The sequence below is a fragment of the Somniosus microcephalus genome, chromosome 19 (assembly GCF_052327205.1).
Source record: "Somniosus microcephalus isolate GS21.2 chromosome 19, FLI_Smic_1.0, whole genome shotgun sequence".
NCBI classification, from domain to species: Eukaryota; Metazoa; Chordata; class Chondrichthyes; order Squaliformes; family Somniosidae; genus Somniosus; species Somniosus microcephalus.
In genome coordinates this window covers 82,289,180-82,308,288 of record NC_141005.1, presented here as the reverse complement: position 1 = coordinate 82,308,288, position 19,109 = coordinate 82,289,180, and the positions used below count along the sequence as shown (strand labels likewise).

The 19,109-nt window shown below is 46.6% G+C and overlaps 1 protein-coding gene across 3 annotated transcripts in view; it reads right to left on the bottom strand.

Moving 5' to 3' along the window:
• c8h22orf15 (chromosome 8 C22orf15 homolog) overlaps positions 1–19,109 on the bottom strand; it is a 73,108-nt gene that overhangs the window by 40,977 nt on the left and 13,022 nt on the right. The window contains exon 1 of one of the 3 annotated variants that reach the window (XM_085962114.1): positions 14,634–14,802. The exons of the other annotated variants lie outside the window; for them this stretch is intronic. Within the exon in view, the coding sequence (XP_085818240.1) occupies positions 14,634–14,658 (25 nt within the window). The 5' untranslated portion in view covers positions 14,659–14,802. Of the gene's footprint in view, positions 1–14,633; positions 14,803–19,109 lie in introns of those variants that run through there. 3 annotated transcript variants of the gene reach the window in all.

Below are 19,109 nucleotides of genomic sequence, written 5' to 3'. Positions count from 1 at the left end.
CTGGGGCGCTACCGGGGCGTTGCACACTCGACTGACGTCATGATCTGCCAGCGCAGGAGATCGTGGCGGTAGTGTTTAGTGCCGCTGCAAAATGTCTAGTTAATTTCGTGAGCGGTGCAAACATCGCCGTGCCTGGGCGCTAGTTGCTTTGCGCCCCATTAGCGCCCTCTTAAGGCACTAATGGGAGACGCAAACCAACTGAATTTTTCCCCCACAGAGTCATACAGCACAGAAAGAGGCCCTTCGGCCCATGCCAGCCATCAAGCCCTGTCTATTCTAATCCCATTTTCCAGCACTTGGTCTGTAGCCTTGTATGCTATGGCGCTTCAAGTGCTCATCTAAATGCTTCTTGAATGTTGTGAGGGTTCCTGCCTCTACCATCCTTTCAGGCAGTGAGTTCCAGATTCCAACCACCCTCTGGGTGAAAATGTTTTTCCTCAAATCCCCTCTAAACCTGCTGCCCCTTACTTTGAAACTATGCCCCCTGGTTATTGACCCCTCTACTAAGGGGAAAAGTTCCTTTCTACCTACCCTATCTATGCCCCTCATAATTTTGTACACCTCAATCAGGTCCCCCCTCAGCCTTCTCTGCTCTAAGGAAAACAACCCCAGCCTGTCCAGTCTCTCCTCATAGCTGAAGCGCTCCAGCCCAGGTAACATCCTGGTGAATCTCCTCTGCACCCTCTCCAATGCAATCACATCCTTCCTATAGTGTGGTGACCAGAACTGCACACAGTATTCCAGCTGTGGCCTAACTAGCGTTTGTACAGCTCCATCATAACCTCTCTGCTCTTATATTCAATGCCTCGGCTAATGAAGGCAAGTATTCCATATGCCTTTTTAACCACCTTATCCACCTGTCCTGCTGCCTTCAGGGATCTATGTACATGCACACCAAGGTCCCTCTGATCCTCTGTCCTTCCTAGGGTCCTACCATTCATTGTGTATTCCCTTGCCTTGTTAGTCCTCCCAAAATGCATCACCTCACACTTTTCAGGGTTAAATTCCATTTGCCAATGTTCTGCCCATCTGACCAACCCGTTTATATCGTCCTGTAGCCTGAGGCTTCCCTCCTCGCTATTTACCACTCCACCAATTTTCGTGTCATCTGCGAACTTACTGATCATACCTGCTACATTCATATCTCAATCATTGATGTACACTACAAACAGCAAAGGACCCAGCACCGATCCCTGCGATACACCACTGGACACAGGCTTCCAGTCACAAAAACAACCTTCGACCATCACCCTCTGCCACTAAGCCAATTTTGGATCCAGTGATGTTGGTTGAGGGATAAATATTGGCCCCAGGACACCGGGGAGAACTCCCCTGCTCTTCTTCGAATAGTTTCATGGGATCTTTTACATTCACCTGAGAGGGTAGACGGGGCTTCGGTTTAACGTCTCGTCTGACAGACAGTTAAATCGGTTTGGAGATTTTAGTGTGATCTCAGGCTTCATTTTACAACATTGGCCATTTTAGTTGGATTTGGACGTAAACAGCATCAGTGCAAAGCCAGGAAATCATGTCCAGAGGAAGGAATGTGCACAGGGCAATCGCAGCAGGGGCATGAGTCGATGTTTGAGTGGGATGCCTCATTATAGTGAACAAAGCCATTGAGACCCAAATAAAATGGCTCCCAGAGTGCTAAATATTGTAAAGGAAGCTGAAATTTGTGGGATTAAAGGGACAGTCACAACGTGGATACAACATTGGCTAAAGGACAGAAAGTGGAGAGTAATGGTGAACGGTTGTTTTTCAGACTGGAGGGAAGTATACAGTGCTGTTCCCCAGGGGTCGGTATGAGGACCACTGCTCGTTTTGATATATATTAATGACCTGGGTATACAAGGCATAATTTCAAAGTCTGCTGGTGACACGAAACTCGGAAATGTAATGAACAATGAGGCGGATGGTAGCAGACTACAGGAGGACATAGACAGACTGGTGAAATGGGCAGACACGTGGCAGACGGAATTTAACGCAGAGACATGCGAAGCGATACATTCCAGTAGGAAGAATGAGGAGAGGCAATAGAAACTAAATGGGACTATTTTAAAGGTGGTGCAGGAACAGAGAGACCTGGGGGTGGATGTACACAAATCATTGAAGCTGGCAGGACAAGTTGAGAAGACTGTTAAACAAGTATACGGGATCCCGGGCTTTATCAATAGAGGAATAGAGTACAAAAGCAAGGGAGTTCTGCTAAACCTTTATGAATCACTGGTTAGGCCTCAGCTGGAGTATTGTGCACCGCACTTTAGGAAGGTGTCAAGGCCTTAGAGAGGGTGCAGTGGAGATTTACCAGAATGGTACCAGGGAGGAGGGACTTCAATAATGTGGAGAGACTGGAGAAGCTGGGGTTGTTCTCCTTAGAGCAGAGAAGGTTAAGAGAAGATTTAATAGAAGTGTTTAAAATAATGAGGGGTTTTGACAGAGTAGATAGGGAGAAATTGTTTCCACTGGCAGGATGCTCGGTAACCAGAGGACACAGATTTAAGATCATTGGCAAAAGAGCCAGGGGGGAGCTGAGGATTTTTTTTACGCAGCGAGTTGTTGTGATCTGGAACGCGCTGCCTGTAAGTGTGGTGGAAGCAGATTCAACAGTAACTTTCAAAAGGGAAATAGATAAACACTTGAAGGGGAAAAATTTGCAGGGCTATGGGGAAAGAGCAGAGGAGTGGGACTAATTGGAGAGCTCGTTCAAAGAGCCGGCACAGGCACGATGGGCCGAATGGCCTCCTTCTACATAAGAAATAGGAGCAGGAGGAGGCCATTTGGCCCTTCGAGGCTGCTCCGCCTTTCAATAAGATCATGGCTGATCTTCTACCTCATCTCCACCTTCCCGCACTATCCCCATATCCTTTAATTCCCTTCGTTCCCAAAAATCTATCGATCTCTGTCTTGAATATACTCAATGACTGAGCCTCCACAGCCCTCTGGGGTAGAGAATTCCAAAGATTCACCACCCTCTAAGTGAAGAAATTTCTCCTCATCTCAGTCCTAAATGGCTGACCCCTTATTCTGAGACTGTGACCCCTGGTTCCAGACTCCCCAGCCAGAGGAAACATTTTCCTAGCATTAACCCTGTCAAGCCCCTTAAGAATTTTATATGTTTCAATGAGATCGCCTCTCATTCTTCTAAACTCTAAGGAATATAGGCCTAGTCTACTCAATCTCTCCTCATAGGACAATCCCCCCCATCCCAGGAACCAGTCTGGTGAACCTTCGCTGCACTCCATCGAAGGCAAGTATGTCTTTCCTTAGGTAAGGAGACCAGAACTGTACACAATACTCCAGGTGTGGCCTCACCAATGCCCTGTATAATTGTAGTAAGATTTCTTTACTCTTATACTCTAATACAAAAGCTAACATACCATTTGCTTTCCTAATTGCTTGCATTTATATAGCGCCATTCACGACCACTGGACGTCCCAAAGCACTTTACAGCCAATGAAGTACTTTTTGAAGTGTAGTCACTGTTGTAATGTGGGAAACGCAGCAGCCAATTTGCACACAGCAAGCTCCCACAAACAGCAATGTGATAATGATCAGATAGTCTGTTTTAGTGATGTTGATTGAGGGATAAATATCGGCCAGGACACCAGGGAAAACTCTTCTTCAAAATAGTGCCATGGAATCTTTTACGTCCACCTGAAGGAGTAGACGGGGCTTCGGTTTAACGTCTCAGCCGAAAGATGCCACCTCCGACAGTGCAGCACTCCCTCAGCACTGCACTGGAGTGTCAGCCCGATACTGTTGAGAGGATGGGTCTTATCACTCCAGACTGAATCTGCTGTACTTGTTCTGCTGCATTATAACCTGCATGTTAACTTTCAGTGATTCATGTACAAGGACACCCAGGTCCCTCTGAGTACAAACATTTCCCAGTCTCGCACCAGTCAAAAAATATTCTGCTTTTTTGTTTTTCCTACCAACGTGGATAACTTCCCACTTCCCCACCTTGTATTCCATTTGCCGTGTCCTTGCCCACTCAGTCAACTTGTCTATATCCTTCTGCAGCCTCTTTGTGTCCTCCTCACACCATCATCAGCAAACCTGGATACAGTACACTCACAGTCCCTTCATCTCAGTCATTAATATAGACTGTGAATAGCTGAGGCCCCAGCACTGATCCTTGCGGCACCCCACTAGTTACAACCTGCCAACCTGAAAAATTCCTACTGTTTCCTGTCCATTAACCAATCCTCAAGCCACGCTCCCCCCAATTACCCCCAATTCCATCAGTCCTAATTTTGTGTAATAACCTCTTGTGTGGCACCTTATTGAATGCTTTTTGAAAATCCAAATACACCACATTCACTGGTTCCCCCTTATCCATTCTATTAGTTACACCTTCAAAAAACTCGAACAGATTTGTCAAACAGGATTTCCTTTTTATAAAACCATGTTGACTCTGCCTAATCATATTATGATTTTTTAAGTGTCCTGTTACCACTTAACAATAGATTCTAGCATTTTGCCTACTACTGACGTCAGGCTAACTGGCCTCTAGTTCCCCGTTTTTTCTCTTCCTCCTTTCTTAAATAGCGGGTTTATGTTTGCTACCTTCCAATCCTTGGGGACTGTTCTCGAATCTTGGGAATTCTGGAAGATTAATACCAATGCATCCACTATCTCTGCAGCTACCTCTTTTAAAACCCTAGGATGCAGGTCATCAAGTCCAGGGGATTTGTTGCCACTTAGTCCCATTAATTTCTCCAGTACTATGTCTTTACGTATACTGATTTCATTAAGATCCTCAATTCGATTCACTCCACGTGATATCAAGAAACGGCTGAGCGCACTGGATACAGCAAAGTCTCTGGGCCCTGACAATATCCCGGCTATCATGCTGAAGGCTTGTGCTCCAGAACTAGCCGCACCTCTAGCCAAGCTATTCCACTGCAGCTACAACACTGGCATCTATCCGACAATGTGGAAAACTGCCCAGGTATGTCCTGTCCACAAAAAGCAGGACAAATCCAATCCAGCCAATTACTGCTCCATCAGTCTACTCTCAATCATCAGCAAAGTGATGGAAGGTGTCATCAACAGTGCTATCAAGAGGTACTTACTCACCAATAACCTGCTCACAGATGCCCAGTTTGGGTTCCGCCAAGACCATTCAGCTCCCAACCTCATTACAGCCTTGGTCCAAACATGGACAAAGGCGCTGAATTCCAGAGGTGAGGTGAGAGTGAGTGCCCTTGACATCAAGGCAGCATTTGACCGAGTCTGGCATCAAGGAGCTCTAGTAAAACTGAAGTCAATGGGAACCGGGGGGAAAATGCGCCACTGGCTGGAGTCATGCCTAGCACAAAGGAAGATGGTTGTGGTGGTTGAAAGTCAATCATCACAGCCCCAGGACATCGCTGCAGGAGTTCCTCAGGGCAGTGTCCCAGGCCCAACCATCTTCAGCTGCTTCATCAATGACCTTCCCTCCAACATAAGGTCGGAAATGGGGATGTTCGCTGATGACTGCACAGTGTTCAGCACCATTCGCAACTCCACAGATAATGAAGCAGTCTATGCCCGCATGCAACAAGACCTGGATGACGTTCAGGCTTGGGCTGATAAGTGGCAGGTAACATTCATGCCACAGAAGTGCCAGGCAGTGACTATCTCCAACAAGCGAGAGTCTAACCACCGCCCCATGGCATTCAACAGTATTACCATCGCTGAATCCCTCACCATCAACAACCTGGGGGTCACCATTGACCAGAAACGTAACTGGACCAACCACATAAATACTGTGGCAGCAAGAGCAGGTCAGAGGCTGGGTATTCTGTGGCGGGTGTCTCACCTCCTGGCTCCCCAAAGCCTTTCCACCATCTACAAGGCACAAGTAAGGAGTGTGATGGAATATTCTCCACTTGCCTGGATGAGTGCAGCTCCAACAACACTCAAGAAGCTCGACAGCATCCAGGACAAAGCAGCTCGCTTGATTGGCACCCCATCCACCACCTTAAACATTCACTCCCTGCACCACCGGCGTACCGTGGCTGCAGTGTGTCATCCTCGGTTCCGAGGGACTGCCTAAGAAGAAGAAAAGTGTACCATCTACAAGATGCACTGCAGCAACTCGCCAAGGCTTCTTCGGCAGCACCTCCCAAACCCGCGACCTCTTCCACCTAGAAGGACAAGGGCAGCAGGTGCATGGGAACACCACCATCTCCAAGTTCCCTCCAAGTCACACACCATCTTGACTTAGAAATATATCGCCAATCCTTCATCGTCACTGGGTCAAAAACCTGGAACTCCCTCCCTAACAGCACTGTGGGAGTACCTTCGCCACACGGACTGCAGCGGTTCAAGAAGGTGGCTCACCCCCACCTTCTCAAAGGCAACTAGGGATGGGCAATAAATGCTGGCCTTGCCAGCGATGCCCACATCCCATATATGAATTTTTAAAAATTCTCGCTAGACCTTTGGTTCCCCATTATTTCCGGAATGTTTTTTGTGTCTTCTACTGTGAAGACAGATACAAAGTATTTGTTTAATGTCTCTGCCCATTTCCTTATTCCCCATTATAATTTCTCCTGTCTCAGCCTGTAAGGGACCCACATTTACTTTCACTAATCTCTTCCTATTACATACCTATAGAAACATTTACAATCTGTTTTTATGTCTCTCACTAATTTACTCTCATTTTTTTTCTCTTTATCAATTTCTTGGTCCTCCTTTGCTGAATTCTAAAATCCTCCCAATCCTGACTTACTACTCTTTCTGGCAACATTATAAGCCTACCATCATACCTTTTAATGTAGTTTCCCAATCTACCTTAGCCAACTCACCCCCTCATACCTACGTAGTTTGCTTTGTTTAGATTTAAGACCCTAGTTTCGGATTTAACTAAATCACTTTGAAACTTAATATAAAATTCTATCATTATGGTCACTCTTCCCTAAAGGCCCCTTTACTACAAGGTTATTAATTAAACCTTTCTGTGCTGTAAGATTCTATGGGGGAAAAATTCGGTTGCTTTGCGCCTTCCGTTAGCGCCCTAAGAGGGTGCCAATTGAGGCGCAAAGCAACTAGCGCCCGGGCGCGGCGATGTTTGTGCCGCTCGCAAAATTGACGAGACATTTTGTGGCGGCGCTAAACACTACCGCCACGATCTCCTGCGCCCGCAGATCATGATGTCAGTCGAGCGTGCAACGCCCTGGATGGGATATTGAGTGGCGCCCCCTGCCTTTCCACCTGCCGCTAGCAACGACAGTTTGAGGGGAATGTTTTGCTGTCAGGAAGGGACTGGGGGAGCGCTATTTAAAGGCGACCGCTTCCTGCCTTTTGTTGTTGGCGACATTTTTGCACCACGCGTTCTGAGAGAGAGAAAGACTTCTGGATAGATTCAACGCTGTGTGAAGGAGTTTTGGGTACTAAGCAGCACTTTGCAGGTTCATTTTGATTTGACCTTCCTTGCATCGATTTAGAAGAGACTATGGGGGCTGCACTCTGAGCTCTTTCCCTGGGCCTCTCCATTGTTCTTTCCAGCAGATTTGATGTACAGGTCTCTCCAGGCCGAAATTCAAGGCTGCAATGAGCAGGGTGTGGATGGAGAGCAAGATCGACCCTCCCCTTTAAGAACTGGCCGGCGCCAGTGTGTCTGTGTTCCATTGCTGACTGACATCACCTGAGCTTCGCCCGCGCTCTGAGGTAGTGCCTCGCTCCTCGGCGTTAACGCCTTAAGACAGGTGTGTAGCCAAGTTTGCAGTTGGAGGCGATAATTAGCGCCAGGCGCTAAACTTTGCGCTCGGCCGATAATTGCGCCTCAAACGGGGCGGCACCGAATTTCCCTCCCCATGACTATTTCTGGCCCGATTTCCTCAATGTTGAATGCAACCCCTGGAAAGTTCTGGAATTCATCTCATGAATTTCAATACTGAATGGTTGACAGCCAAGCTGGAGGTTTGCTTCTGCAGTGCCTGATCCGATGTATAGCTCCCAACAAAAGATGGAAGATTAATGTGCGGCAAAGAGCTCCATCTAGTCGGCCAGCCAAGAACTGGCACTGCTGGTTTCTCAAAGGCAGCTCAAGGTGACCAGCTGAGTTTGGGGTTTGAACTGGTGCCTACTGGATTGAGTCCAACACTAGCAGGGCCATTTACACAGGCCTTATTCATTGAAGAGTTACAGGCTGGGTCAGCACCAGTCAGTGTAAGTGGCCGGTGAGATAATGGCTACCAGGGTTGCTGTCACCTCCGGGAGCGACCCATTCACAGACTTTCACACGTGGACATAAACACTCAGTTCCTGGAAAGGAAGTTTTTTTCACACATCCACAAAGAGTAAATTGGCCACACACCCAACACAAAAGCCATTCAGCTGCTCCATCACCAATCCCGAGACCTGTGGGCCTCCACACCAATGCTTGTTCGGTGATGCCTCAACGTGTGATGCTGCAGGGCTCTGTGATCTTAAACAAGTACCAAATAAGGTCACTCCTGGTTGCTGGGGCAAGATGTCAGAGCTCTGTGCCTTTCAATTAAGATTGAATGTTACCCAAATAACTTTGAACTATCAAAACCATCCAACAGTACAGAAACTTCGAAATGTAAACTTCAGATTACAATTTCTTCAAGTCTCTTAAATACTGGCCTAATAATTTCAAAGATCCAATCTATGTGGGTAGTGGCAGGTAGAGGAAAGAAATGAATGAAGGAGTGAATGAATGAAGGGAGGGAATGAATGAAGGAATGAGTGAATGAAGGAATAAAAGCAGCAATGAATGAAGGAGTGAAGAAGGGAGGAATAAATTGAGAGAATAATTGAAGGAATGATGAAGATAATACTCTTTCATTCATTCCTTCCTTCAATAATTGTCAGTTCACAGCACAACTGAACATAAAAAAACATATTTGTTTCAATAAGGATCTGTGTATCTGTACCCTAAATCTCCATAACTGTCCCCGAGATCTGTGTATCTGTACCCTAAATCTCCATAACTGTCCCCGAGATCTGTGTATCTGTACCCTAAATCTCCATAACTGTCCCCGAGATCTGTGTATCTGTACACTAAATCTCCATAACTGTCCCCCGAGATCTGTGTATCTGTACCCTAAATCTCCATAACTGTCCACGAAGATCTGTGTATCTGTACCCTAAGTCTCCATAACTGTCCCCGAGATCTGTGTATCTGTACCCAAAATCTCCATAACTGTCCCCCAAGATCTGTGTATCTGTACCCTAAATCTCCATAACTGTCCCCCAAGATCTGTGTATCTGTACCCTAAATCTCCATAACTGTCCCCCGAGATCTGTGTATCTGTACACTAAATCTCCATAACTGTCCCCCGAGATCTGTGTATCTGTACACTAAATCTCCATAACTGTCCCCCGAGATCTGTGTATCTGTACACTAAATCTCCATAACTGTCCCCGAGATCTGTGTATCTGTACCCTAAATCTCCATAACTGTCCCCGAGATCTGTGTATCTGTACCCTAAATCTCCATAACTGTCCCCCAAGATCTGTGTATCTGTACCCTAAATCTCCATAACTGTCCCCCGAGATCTGTGTATCTGTACCCTAAATCTCCATAACTGTCCCCGAGATCTGTGTATCTGTACCCTAAATCTCCATAACTGTCCCCGAGATCTGTGTATCTGTACCCTAAATCTCCATAACTGTCCCCCAAGATCTGTGTATCTGTACCCTAAATCTCCATAACTGTCCCCCGAGATCTGTGTATCTGTACCCTAAATCTCCATAACTGTCCCCAAGATCTGTGTATCTGTACCCTAAATCTCCATAACTGTCCCCCGAGATCTGTGTATCTGTACCCTAAATCTCCATAACTGTCCCCGAGATCTGTGTATCTGTACACTAAGTCTCCATAACTGTCCCCGAGATCTGTGTATCTGTACCCTAAATCTCCATAACTGTCCCCGAGATCTGTGTATCTGTACCCTAAATCTCCACAACTGTCCCCGAGATCTGTGTATCTGTACCCTAAATCTCCATAACTGTCCCCGAGATCTGTGTATCTGTACCCTAAATCTCCATAACTGTCCCCGAGATCTGTGTATCTGTACCCTAAATCTCCATAACTGTCCCCGAGATCTGTGTATCTGTACCCTAAATCTCCATAACTGTCCCCGAGATCTGTGTATCTGTACCCTAAATCTCCATAACTGTCCCCGAGATCTGTGTATCTGTACCCTAAATCTCCATAACTGTCCCCGAGATCTGTGTATCTGTACCCTAAATCTCCATAACTGTCCCCGAGATCTGTGTATCTGTACACTAAATCTCCATAACTGTCCCCCGAGATCTGTGTATCTGTACACTAAATCTCCATAACTGTCCCCCGAGATCTGTGTATCTGTACACTAAATCTCCATAACTGTCCCCCGAGATCTGTGTATCTGTACCCTAAATCTCCATAACTGTCCCCGAGATCTGTGTATCTGTATCTTTGAGACACTTTAGGAGAACACAAGGAAAGGTAAGCAAAATGACTTGGTAAGTTCCAGTGTGACAGAAAGTGGTGATAGAAATAGGCATGACTGCTATAACCAACACCACCAGAAATAGATCCACTGCTTCATTGCTGCTTGTGGGATCTTACTGTGTGCAAATTGGCTGCCGAGTTTACCTGCAAAACAGTGACTAAGCTCCAAAAGTAATTCATTGGCTGCGAAGCTTTTGGCATGTCCTGAGGATGTGAAAGATGCTATATAAGGAGTTGTTTCTTTCTTTACAGGAAGTGTGTGCATATGTAAAACTTTAAATATATTATGATAGATCGAATGTAAAATACAGTCACTGTATGGAAATGATGTATGCACTAACAGCAGACACTGCAATATTCTGTCACACTGTGCTATATGCTATTGAGTAGAATATACACTGGTCTGGAACATTCGCCCTCACTGTTGAAATCCAGTCTCTCACAGTGTCTTATGCTCTAATTCATTCTTTCCCAGGACCACACAACCTCCCTTAGTCCTGGAGTCATGTAATCCCTATTTCCCAGGATCATAGGAACAGGAGGAGGCCATTCAGCCCCTCGAGCCTGTTCTACCATTCAATTTGATCATGGCTGATCTGTATCTTAGCCTGGCCTATCAAAAGTCTATCAATCTCAGTTTAGAAATTTTCAATTGATCCCCAACATCAACAGCTATTTGAGGTTCCAGATTTCCACTACCCTTTATGTGAACAAATGCTTTCTGACATCTCCTCCTGAACAGTCTGGCTCTAATTTTAAGGTTATGCTCCCTTGTTCTAGACTCCCCCACCAGAGGATATAGTTCATAGCATCATAGAAACTAACAGCACAGAAGGAGGCCATTCGGCCCATCGTGCCTGTACTGGCTCTTTGAAAGAGCAGCCATGCTTAGTCCCAGACCCCCGCTTTTTGTCCGTAACCCTGCAAGTTCCTTATCCTCAAGTACCTGTCCAACTCCTTTTTAAAATTATTTATAGAATCAGTTTCCACTGCCTTTTCAGGTAGAGCATTCCAGATCCCGACAACGCTGAGTGAAAACATTTCTCTTCATATAAGAACATAAGAAATAGGAGCAGGAGTCGGTCATTCGGCCCCTCGAGCCTGCTCCGCCATTCAATAAGATCATCGACCTCAACTCCACTTTCCCGCCCGATCTCAATATCCCTTGAATATACTCAAAGACTCAGCATTCACAGCCCTCTGGGGCAGAGAATTCCAAAGATTCACAACTCTCTGAGTGAAGAAATTCCTCCTCATCTCAGTCTTAAATGGCCGACTCCTTATCCTGAGACTATGCCCCCTAGTTCTAGACTCTCCAGCCAGGGGAAACAACCTCTCAGCATCTACCCTGTCAATCCCCCTCAGAATCTTGTATGTTTCAATGAGATCACCTCTCATTCTTCTAAACTCCAGAGAGTATCGGCCCAATCTACACAATCTCTCCTCATAGGACAGCCCTCTCTCATCCCAGGAATCAATCTCGGGAACCTTCGTTGCACCACCTCCAAGGCAAGTATATCCTTCCTTAGATAAGGAGACCAAAACTGTGCGCAGTACTCCAGGTGTGGTCTCACCAAGGCCCCGTACAATTGGAGCAAGACTTCCTTGCTCTTGTACTTCAACCCCCTTATAATAAAGGCCAACATGCCATTTGCCTTCCTCATTGCTTGCTGTACCTGCATGCTAGCTTATGTTTCCTGTACGAGAACACCTAATTCTCTCTGAACACCAACATTTAATGGTTTCTCACCATTTAAAAAATATTCTGATTTTCTATTCTCCCTACCAAATATAATAACCTCTAATTTCCCCACATTATACTCCATCTGCCACCTTTTATTGCCCACTCACTGAACCAGTCTCTATCCCTTTGCAGACTCTCTGGGGGAGAAATTCAGTTGTCTGCGCCTCCCGTTAGCGCCTTAAGAGGGCGCAAATGGGGCGCAAAGCAATTAGCATTCGGGTGCGGCGACATTTGCGCCACTCACGAAATTAACTAGATATTTTACAGCGGCGCTAAACACTGCCGCCACGATCTCCTGCGCCGGCAGATCGTGATGTCAGACGAGTGCGCAACACCCCGGTAGTGCCCCGGACCGGATATTGAGTGGCGCCCCCTGCCTTACCGCCTGCCGCTAGCAACGACAGGTTGAGGGGAGCGTTTTGCAGTCAGGGAGGGACTGGGGGAGCGCTATTTAAAGGCAACTGCTTCCTGCCTTTTTTTGTTGGTGACATTTTTGCACCACGCATTCTGAGAGAGAGAGAGAGAGAGACTTCTGGAGAGATTCAACGCTGTGTGAAGGAGTTTTGGGTACTGAGCAGCACTTTGCAGGTTCATTTTGATTTGCCCTTCCTTGTATCGATTTAGAAGAGACTGTGGGGGCTGCACTCTGAGCTCTTTCCCTGGGCCTCTCCATTGTTCTTTCCAGCAGATTTGATGTACAGGTCTCTCCAGGCCGAGATTCAAGGCTGCAATGAGCAGGATGTGGATGGAGAGCAAGATCAACCCTCCCCTTTAAGATAAAAACAGAAAGTGCTGGAGAAACTCAGCAGGTCAAGCAGCATCTGTGAAGAGAGAAACAGAGTTAATGTTTCAGGTCGATGACCTTTCGTCAGAACTCCCCTTTAAGAACTGGCCGGCGCCAGTGTGTCTGTGTTCCATTGCTGACTGACATCACATGAGCTTCGCCAGTGCTCTGAGGTAGCGCCTCGCTCCTCGGCCTTTGCGCCTTAAGACAGGTGTGAAGCACCTGATTTAGCGCTCCAATCACCTCCAGGGGCGATAAAAGCCAAGTTTGCCGTCGGAGGCGATAATTAGCGCCAGGCGCTAAACTTTGCGCACGGCCGATAATGGTGCCCCAAACCGGGCAATACTGAATTTTTCCCTCTTTGTGTTCTCCACACAGCTTACTTACCCCACCTAGATTTGTATCGTCACCAAACTTGGATACATTACACTCGGTCCCTTCATCTATGTCATTAATATAGATTGTAAGTAGCTGAGGCCCCAGCACCGATCCTTGCGGCACCCCACTAGTTGCAGCCTGCCAACCAGAAAATGATCCATTTATCCCTACTCTCCGTTTTTTGTCCTTTAACTATTTCCCCCGCCCCACCCCCATTCCAGTCTGCCTGTCTTTTCGAAATGTCAAGTTCCCTGGAATATTTAGTTACCAACCTAGGTCACCTTGCAACCACGTCTCTGCAATGGCTATCGGATCAAAGCCATTTATCTCTACTCGTGCCACTGTTACATATGCTTCATGCATTCAAATGAAGAGCCTTTAATTTTAATTTTTTTACCATTATTCCCTGCTTTCACACTATTCGCTGATGTACTGTTACCGTTAAACGCTCTGTCCCTTCCTCTCACACGCTGCTTCTCTTTACCCCAATCGCTACACTGCTCCATTGCCTTGGCCTTTCTCTTTAGATTTTTAAATTCCCCCTCACCTGACCCCGCCCCCCACCCCCCACTTTTTAGTTTAAAGCCCCAGTTATTCGATTGGCCAGGACACTGCTCCCAGCCAGATCAGCTCCCCTCTCGATCGTTTGTCAATGATTTAAATTGACGACCTCTGGTTATTGACCCACTCGCCAGAGGGAACAGCTTTTCTCCATCAAAACCTCTCATCATCTTGAAAACCTCGATTAGGTCACCTCTTAACCTTCACTGTTCCAAGGAGAACAGTCCGAACTTTTCCAACCTCTCCTCATAACTGAAGTCCCTCATCCCTGGTAACATCCTGGGAAACCCACTCTGCACCCTTTCTAAGGAATTTACATCTTTCCTGAAGTGTGGGGCCCAGAATTGTCCACAATACTCCAGCTGAGGCCTAACCAGTGATTTATAAAGTTCGAGCCTGATCTCTTTGTTTTTATATTCTATCCCTCTGTTTATTAACCCAAGTAACACATATGCTTCTAACCACCTTATCAACTCTATCTTTCCTATCAGCTCCTTTAATCACCTTAAATACCTCGATTAGATCCTCCTTTTTTGAACGCTTCCCGTCCCTGCACATTTGGCCTTGGGCCTTTACCTGGTTTCTCAATAAAACTAAGCAGAGTGCGTGGTTAACAGTGGGAGGAACACGCCCGCATTTACTGGAAAACAAAGCACAGCAGTCGACACTCTAACATGGGCATGGAGTAGCCGGGCACTGCCACCTACCCCCGTGCCTAACAGTGACGAACATCCCCGGTCTGGAAGGGTGCCGATCGCTCTCAGTTAAAGTCTGCAAAGGCTCCGGTGGCTTTGAATGCTGGAGTCGGCAGCTCAGCACAGTCCAAACACACCTGAGCGATTGTGTGGCAAGGTGTAATCAGACCTCCTAGTGGGAGACCGTAATCTGATCGCACACTCAACTATGGGGATTACACTCTGCAGGAGAACCATGGTGAAAGCACTCTCCCAAACACTGCCAGTCATTCCTGGGACCATCAAACTCCTGTATAACACACAAACCAGCACACTGGCTTGTAGGGTTCCCCTAGGAGACCCTGAGTCCCACCTTTCTAATCAAGTGACTCAGTGGTAGCACTCTCCCTCTGAGTCAGAAGGTTCTGGGTTCAAGACCTACTCCAGGGACTTGAGCACAAAATCTAGGCTGACACTCCAGTGCAGTGCTGAGGGAGTCCAGCGCTGTCGGAGGAGCCGTCTTTCGGATGAGACATTTAACCGAGGCCCCGTCTGCTCTCTCAGGTGGACGTAAAAGATTCCAGGGCACTATTTGAAGAAGAGTAGGGGAGTTATCTTGGTGTCCTGTGTTGTGTATGTAATATGTGTGCTACTTTAAACCTATGGACAGGACTGCACTACTTGTAGGGCGTAGTGATACGCAGTACCACTCCTGGCCATAGGGGTATAAATAGTACTGTGGGTACTGATCTCCCCTCAGTTCCCGCCTGTGGGCATGAAGTAAAGACCTACGTGTAGTCCCTACCTCCAACCAGTAAAGACCTGTTTGAGTTATACGTTTAAGTCTTTGTGTTAATTGTTCAATACAATACACATACTTAACACTGGCGACGAGTCAGATTCTTACCCTGCGGCAGTTATTCCACGGCGGCTTCATCCACAGACAGGACGTTGAAGAGAGGTTTCAAACCGCACCACCCCACTGGAAGCGACAGGCATTAGGACCCTGAAGCCTCCATCAGCGACTGAAAACTGGAGGACAGAAGACATCCTGCAGCTTCTTTTTCAACCTCGGTGGTGGGTAAGCCGAGCAGCGTTGGCTGCAAAGACAGGGCTGGGGGAAGTCGGAGGTACAAGGGCGATCGCGATCGGGAGATAAGGGCCATCGATCGCAATCCCTGATAAGGGCCGCACTCGGGCTGAAAGGCGCAGCGTCGGCAGACACTGAAGGCGCGAGAGCCGCGGTGAAAAGCGCGGGCCATCGATCGCGGCGGAGATAAGGGCCGCACTCGGGGCTGAAGGGAGATGGCGTCGGGGGACGGGTGAAGACCGCCAAGCGCGGGAAAACCACCATTTTGTGGGCGGAGGACGACGGCAAGAGCGGGAAGCTGCCATCTTTGATAACAAGTAAAGAAAATAAAATCTGAGAAATTGCAAATCTACAATGCCTAAACACGGGAATATTAGCACCTTTGATAGTGACCTCGAAGATTGGGCCATATATGTTGAAAGAGTAAAAAATTATTGTAAGGCCAATAAAATTCGTGACCAAGATAAAGCTCTAACATTATTAAATTTAATGGGTGCGAAGACATACGGGCAATTGAAACACCTGTTATCACCAGATGAACCGGCGGATAAGACGTTCGATGAGATTGTTACTGTCCTGAAAGATCATCTAAACCCCACGCCGCTGATGCTAGCGGAATGATTTAAATTTTACGACAGAAGGCAGCTACAGCATGAAAGCAATACTGAATATTTGCTGGAATTGCGTAAATTAGCGAAATATTGCCAGTTTGGAACGGGACTGACAGATGCACTACGAGACAAATTTGTGTGTGGTTTATTTAAACAGGATACACAAAAGCGACTGCTCGAGGAGAATGAGCTGACGCTTGAGAAGGCGGTCACTATGGCAGCAGCACACGAAGCCGCAGCAAGAGGCACGGCAATAATGCAGCTACGGTCACCGGAGCTCAGTGCACACAAATTGGGTGTGAGTTCTGGCAAATGTTATCGTTGTGGAAAGACAACGCATGATCAGAACCAGTGTTGGTTTAAAAACCAAGAATGTAGAACTTGTGGTAGGCTTGGACACATAGCTAGAGTATGCAGGTCAGGGAAGAAGACCAGCAACAAGAAGTCACCGCAAGGAAAATACGCAAAAGTACACAAGGTGGCCGAACAGGAGTCCGATTCAGACGCTAGCAGTAATGAACTGGCTGGCTTAAGCAGTATTGAACTGGCTAGCTTAAGGGTACTCAACGTGGGTAAGGGTGCAGACCTCCAGACAATTTGGGTCACTCTTCAGATAGAAGGAGTCCAAGTAAAACTGGAATTGGACACTGGATCGGCATTGACGGTCATAAATAAGAAAGATTATGGAAGGTTATTCCAACATATTCCCCTACAGGATACGGAGCTCATATTGAAAACATACACGGGGCAAAGAGTGTACCCCATCGGGAAAATTGAGGTCACAGTGGTCCACAAGGGCGAAGAAAGTCAAATAATGGACTTATATGTGCTATCTGAAGGAGGTCCTCCACTACTAGGACGGGAGTGGATTAGGAAAATGAATATTGACTGGCATTTCCTACAAACAATAACGAGTGAGAACTCGGTGAACATAATCAACCCAGACTCTGGAACTGATGATGGTAAGACCAACCCGTGTGCAAAAGACAAAGTTTCAGCACAGAATTCCACTGAGATAGAGAATTCTGAGTCTGTCCAGTCTACTGACATGCACATTTCTGAGGGACACCGGGCTCGAACTCAACTCCATTTCAAACTGCAACAGCAATTAGAACAAATGATTCGTCGTTTTGAGCAAGAGATGAATGCGACGAAAGAGTTCTTTGATATAGAGTGGGAACATCTGGAAAGACAACAGAAGCAGCTGCTGGAGCAAATGGAGCAGGAGCACACAAAACGTCTGATGTCAGAAGAGTTAACGGTCAGCCAACTCCTTCATATGCTGAGGGACAAGACTCTGAAATGGGAAAAACTTGAACACGAGCTGCGATCTTCAAACAAAAGGGGTTCGGAGCTCTCAAAGGTTATTGGAAGAGCTGAGGTGGCAACACAGACTGAGATGGCTGCAACAGAGCAGCCCTTGGATGCCAAAAGTACGCTGACTCACGTCAACGTAGAACAACAGACCGCTGAAACAGCTGCTCCGGTAGAGGGATTGAATAGTCCGATCAATCAATCTCCAAAAGAAGTTGAAGTAGTAAAATCTCAAATGAGGTCATTAGTAAACGACTTGCTGAAAGCCCAGAAAAAGCTGGATGAAGAGGTACGCATGAAGAAGTCTCTTCAGGAAAGATGTCTGGACTTGGAACAAAAGCTGGCTAACGCCCAGCTGGGTATGGAGGAAATAGAAGACCCTCTCGCTGGCCTAGATCAGGACGACACCGAATATTACCATGACCTATTGAGTGACACTGAATATTATAGTGACCTGGTCTGCCCAGCTTGTGATGAAAACTCCCAAAGTGCAGAAATCAGGATGAATCACTTAAAGTCTAAGGAACATAGGGAGATGGTGGCGCTACAGCTGGCAGCTGACAGGGGAGCCCAGAAAGTCTCTAAGAAGCAGAAAAGGAAAAGACGAAGCAGAAGATGATAACCATCTGAACCATTATCACCCCTACCAGATCACACACGTGGTCCCTCTGAACGGAGCCAAATCAGTTCGGAAGTTCAAGCTGTTAAATCCATGGAAGGACTATTGAATGAGTCACTCCAGCAACGTGAACCGACTACACCACAGAGACTGAATCTGTGAACTATTTTCCGCAGAGATTGAATCTGTGAACTGTTTTCCGCAGAGATTGAATCTGTGAACTGTTTTCCGCAGAGACTGAATCTGTGATCTGTTTTGACATGAAGTTATATATGTATATATGTTATTACGTTATGTTAAATGGGGAGATGACTGTAAAGCTAAGAAGGGAGGAATGTTGTGTATGTAATATGTGTGCTACTTTAAACCTATGGACAGGACTGCACTACTTGTAGGGCGTAGTGATACGCAGTACCACTCCTGGCCATAGGGGTATAAATAGTACTGTGGGTACTGATCTCCCCTCAGTTCCCGCCTGTGGGCATGAAGTAAAGACCTACGTGTAGTCCCTACCTCCAACCAGTAAAGACCTGTTTGAGTTATACGTTTAAGTCTTTGTGTTAATTGTTCAATACAATACACATACTTAACATCCTGGCCAATATTTATCCTTCAACCATAACCTTAAGTGAGTGAGCAAAACTGCGGCAGATGGAGTTCAATGTGGGGAAGTGTGAGGTCATCCACTCTGGATCCAAGAAAGACAAATAGGGGTATTTTCTAAATGATGAGAGACTGGGAACTGTGGAGGAGCAGGAACACACATCACTAAAAGCCAGTGCACAGGTACAAAAAATAATTTTAAATGGCTAATGTAATGTTAGCTTTTATCTCAAGGTGGCTGCAATACAAAGGGGTGGAAATGATGTTATAGT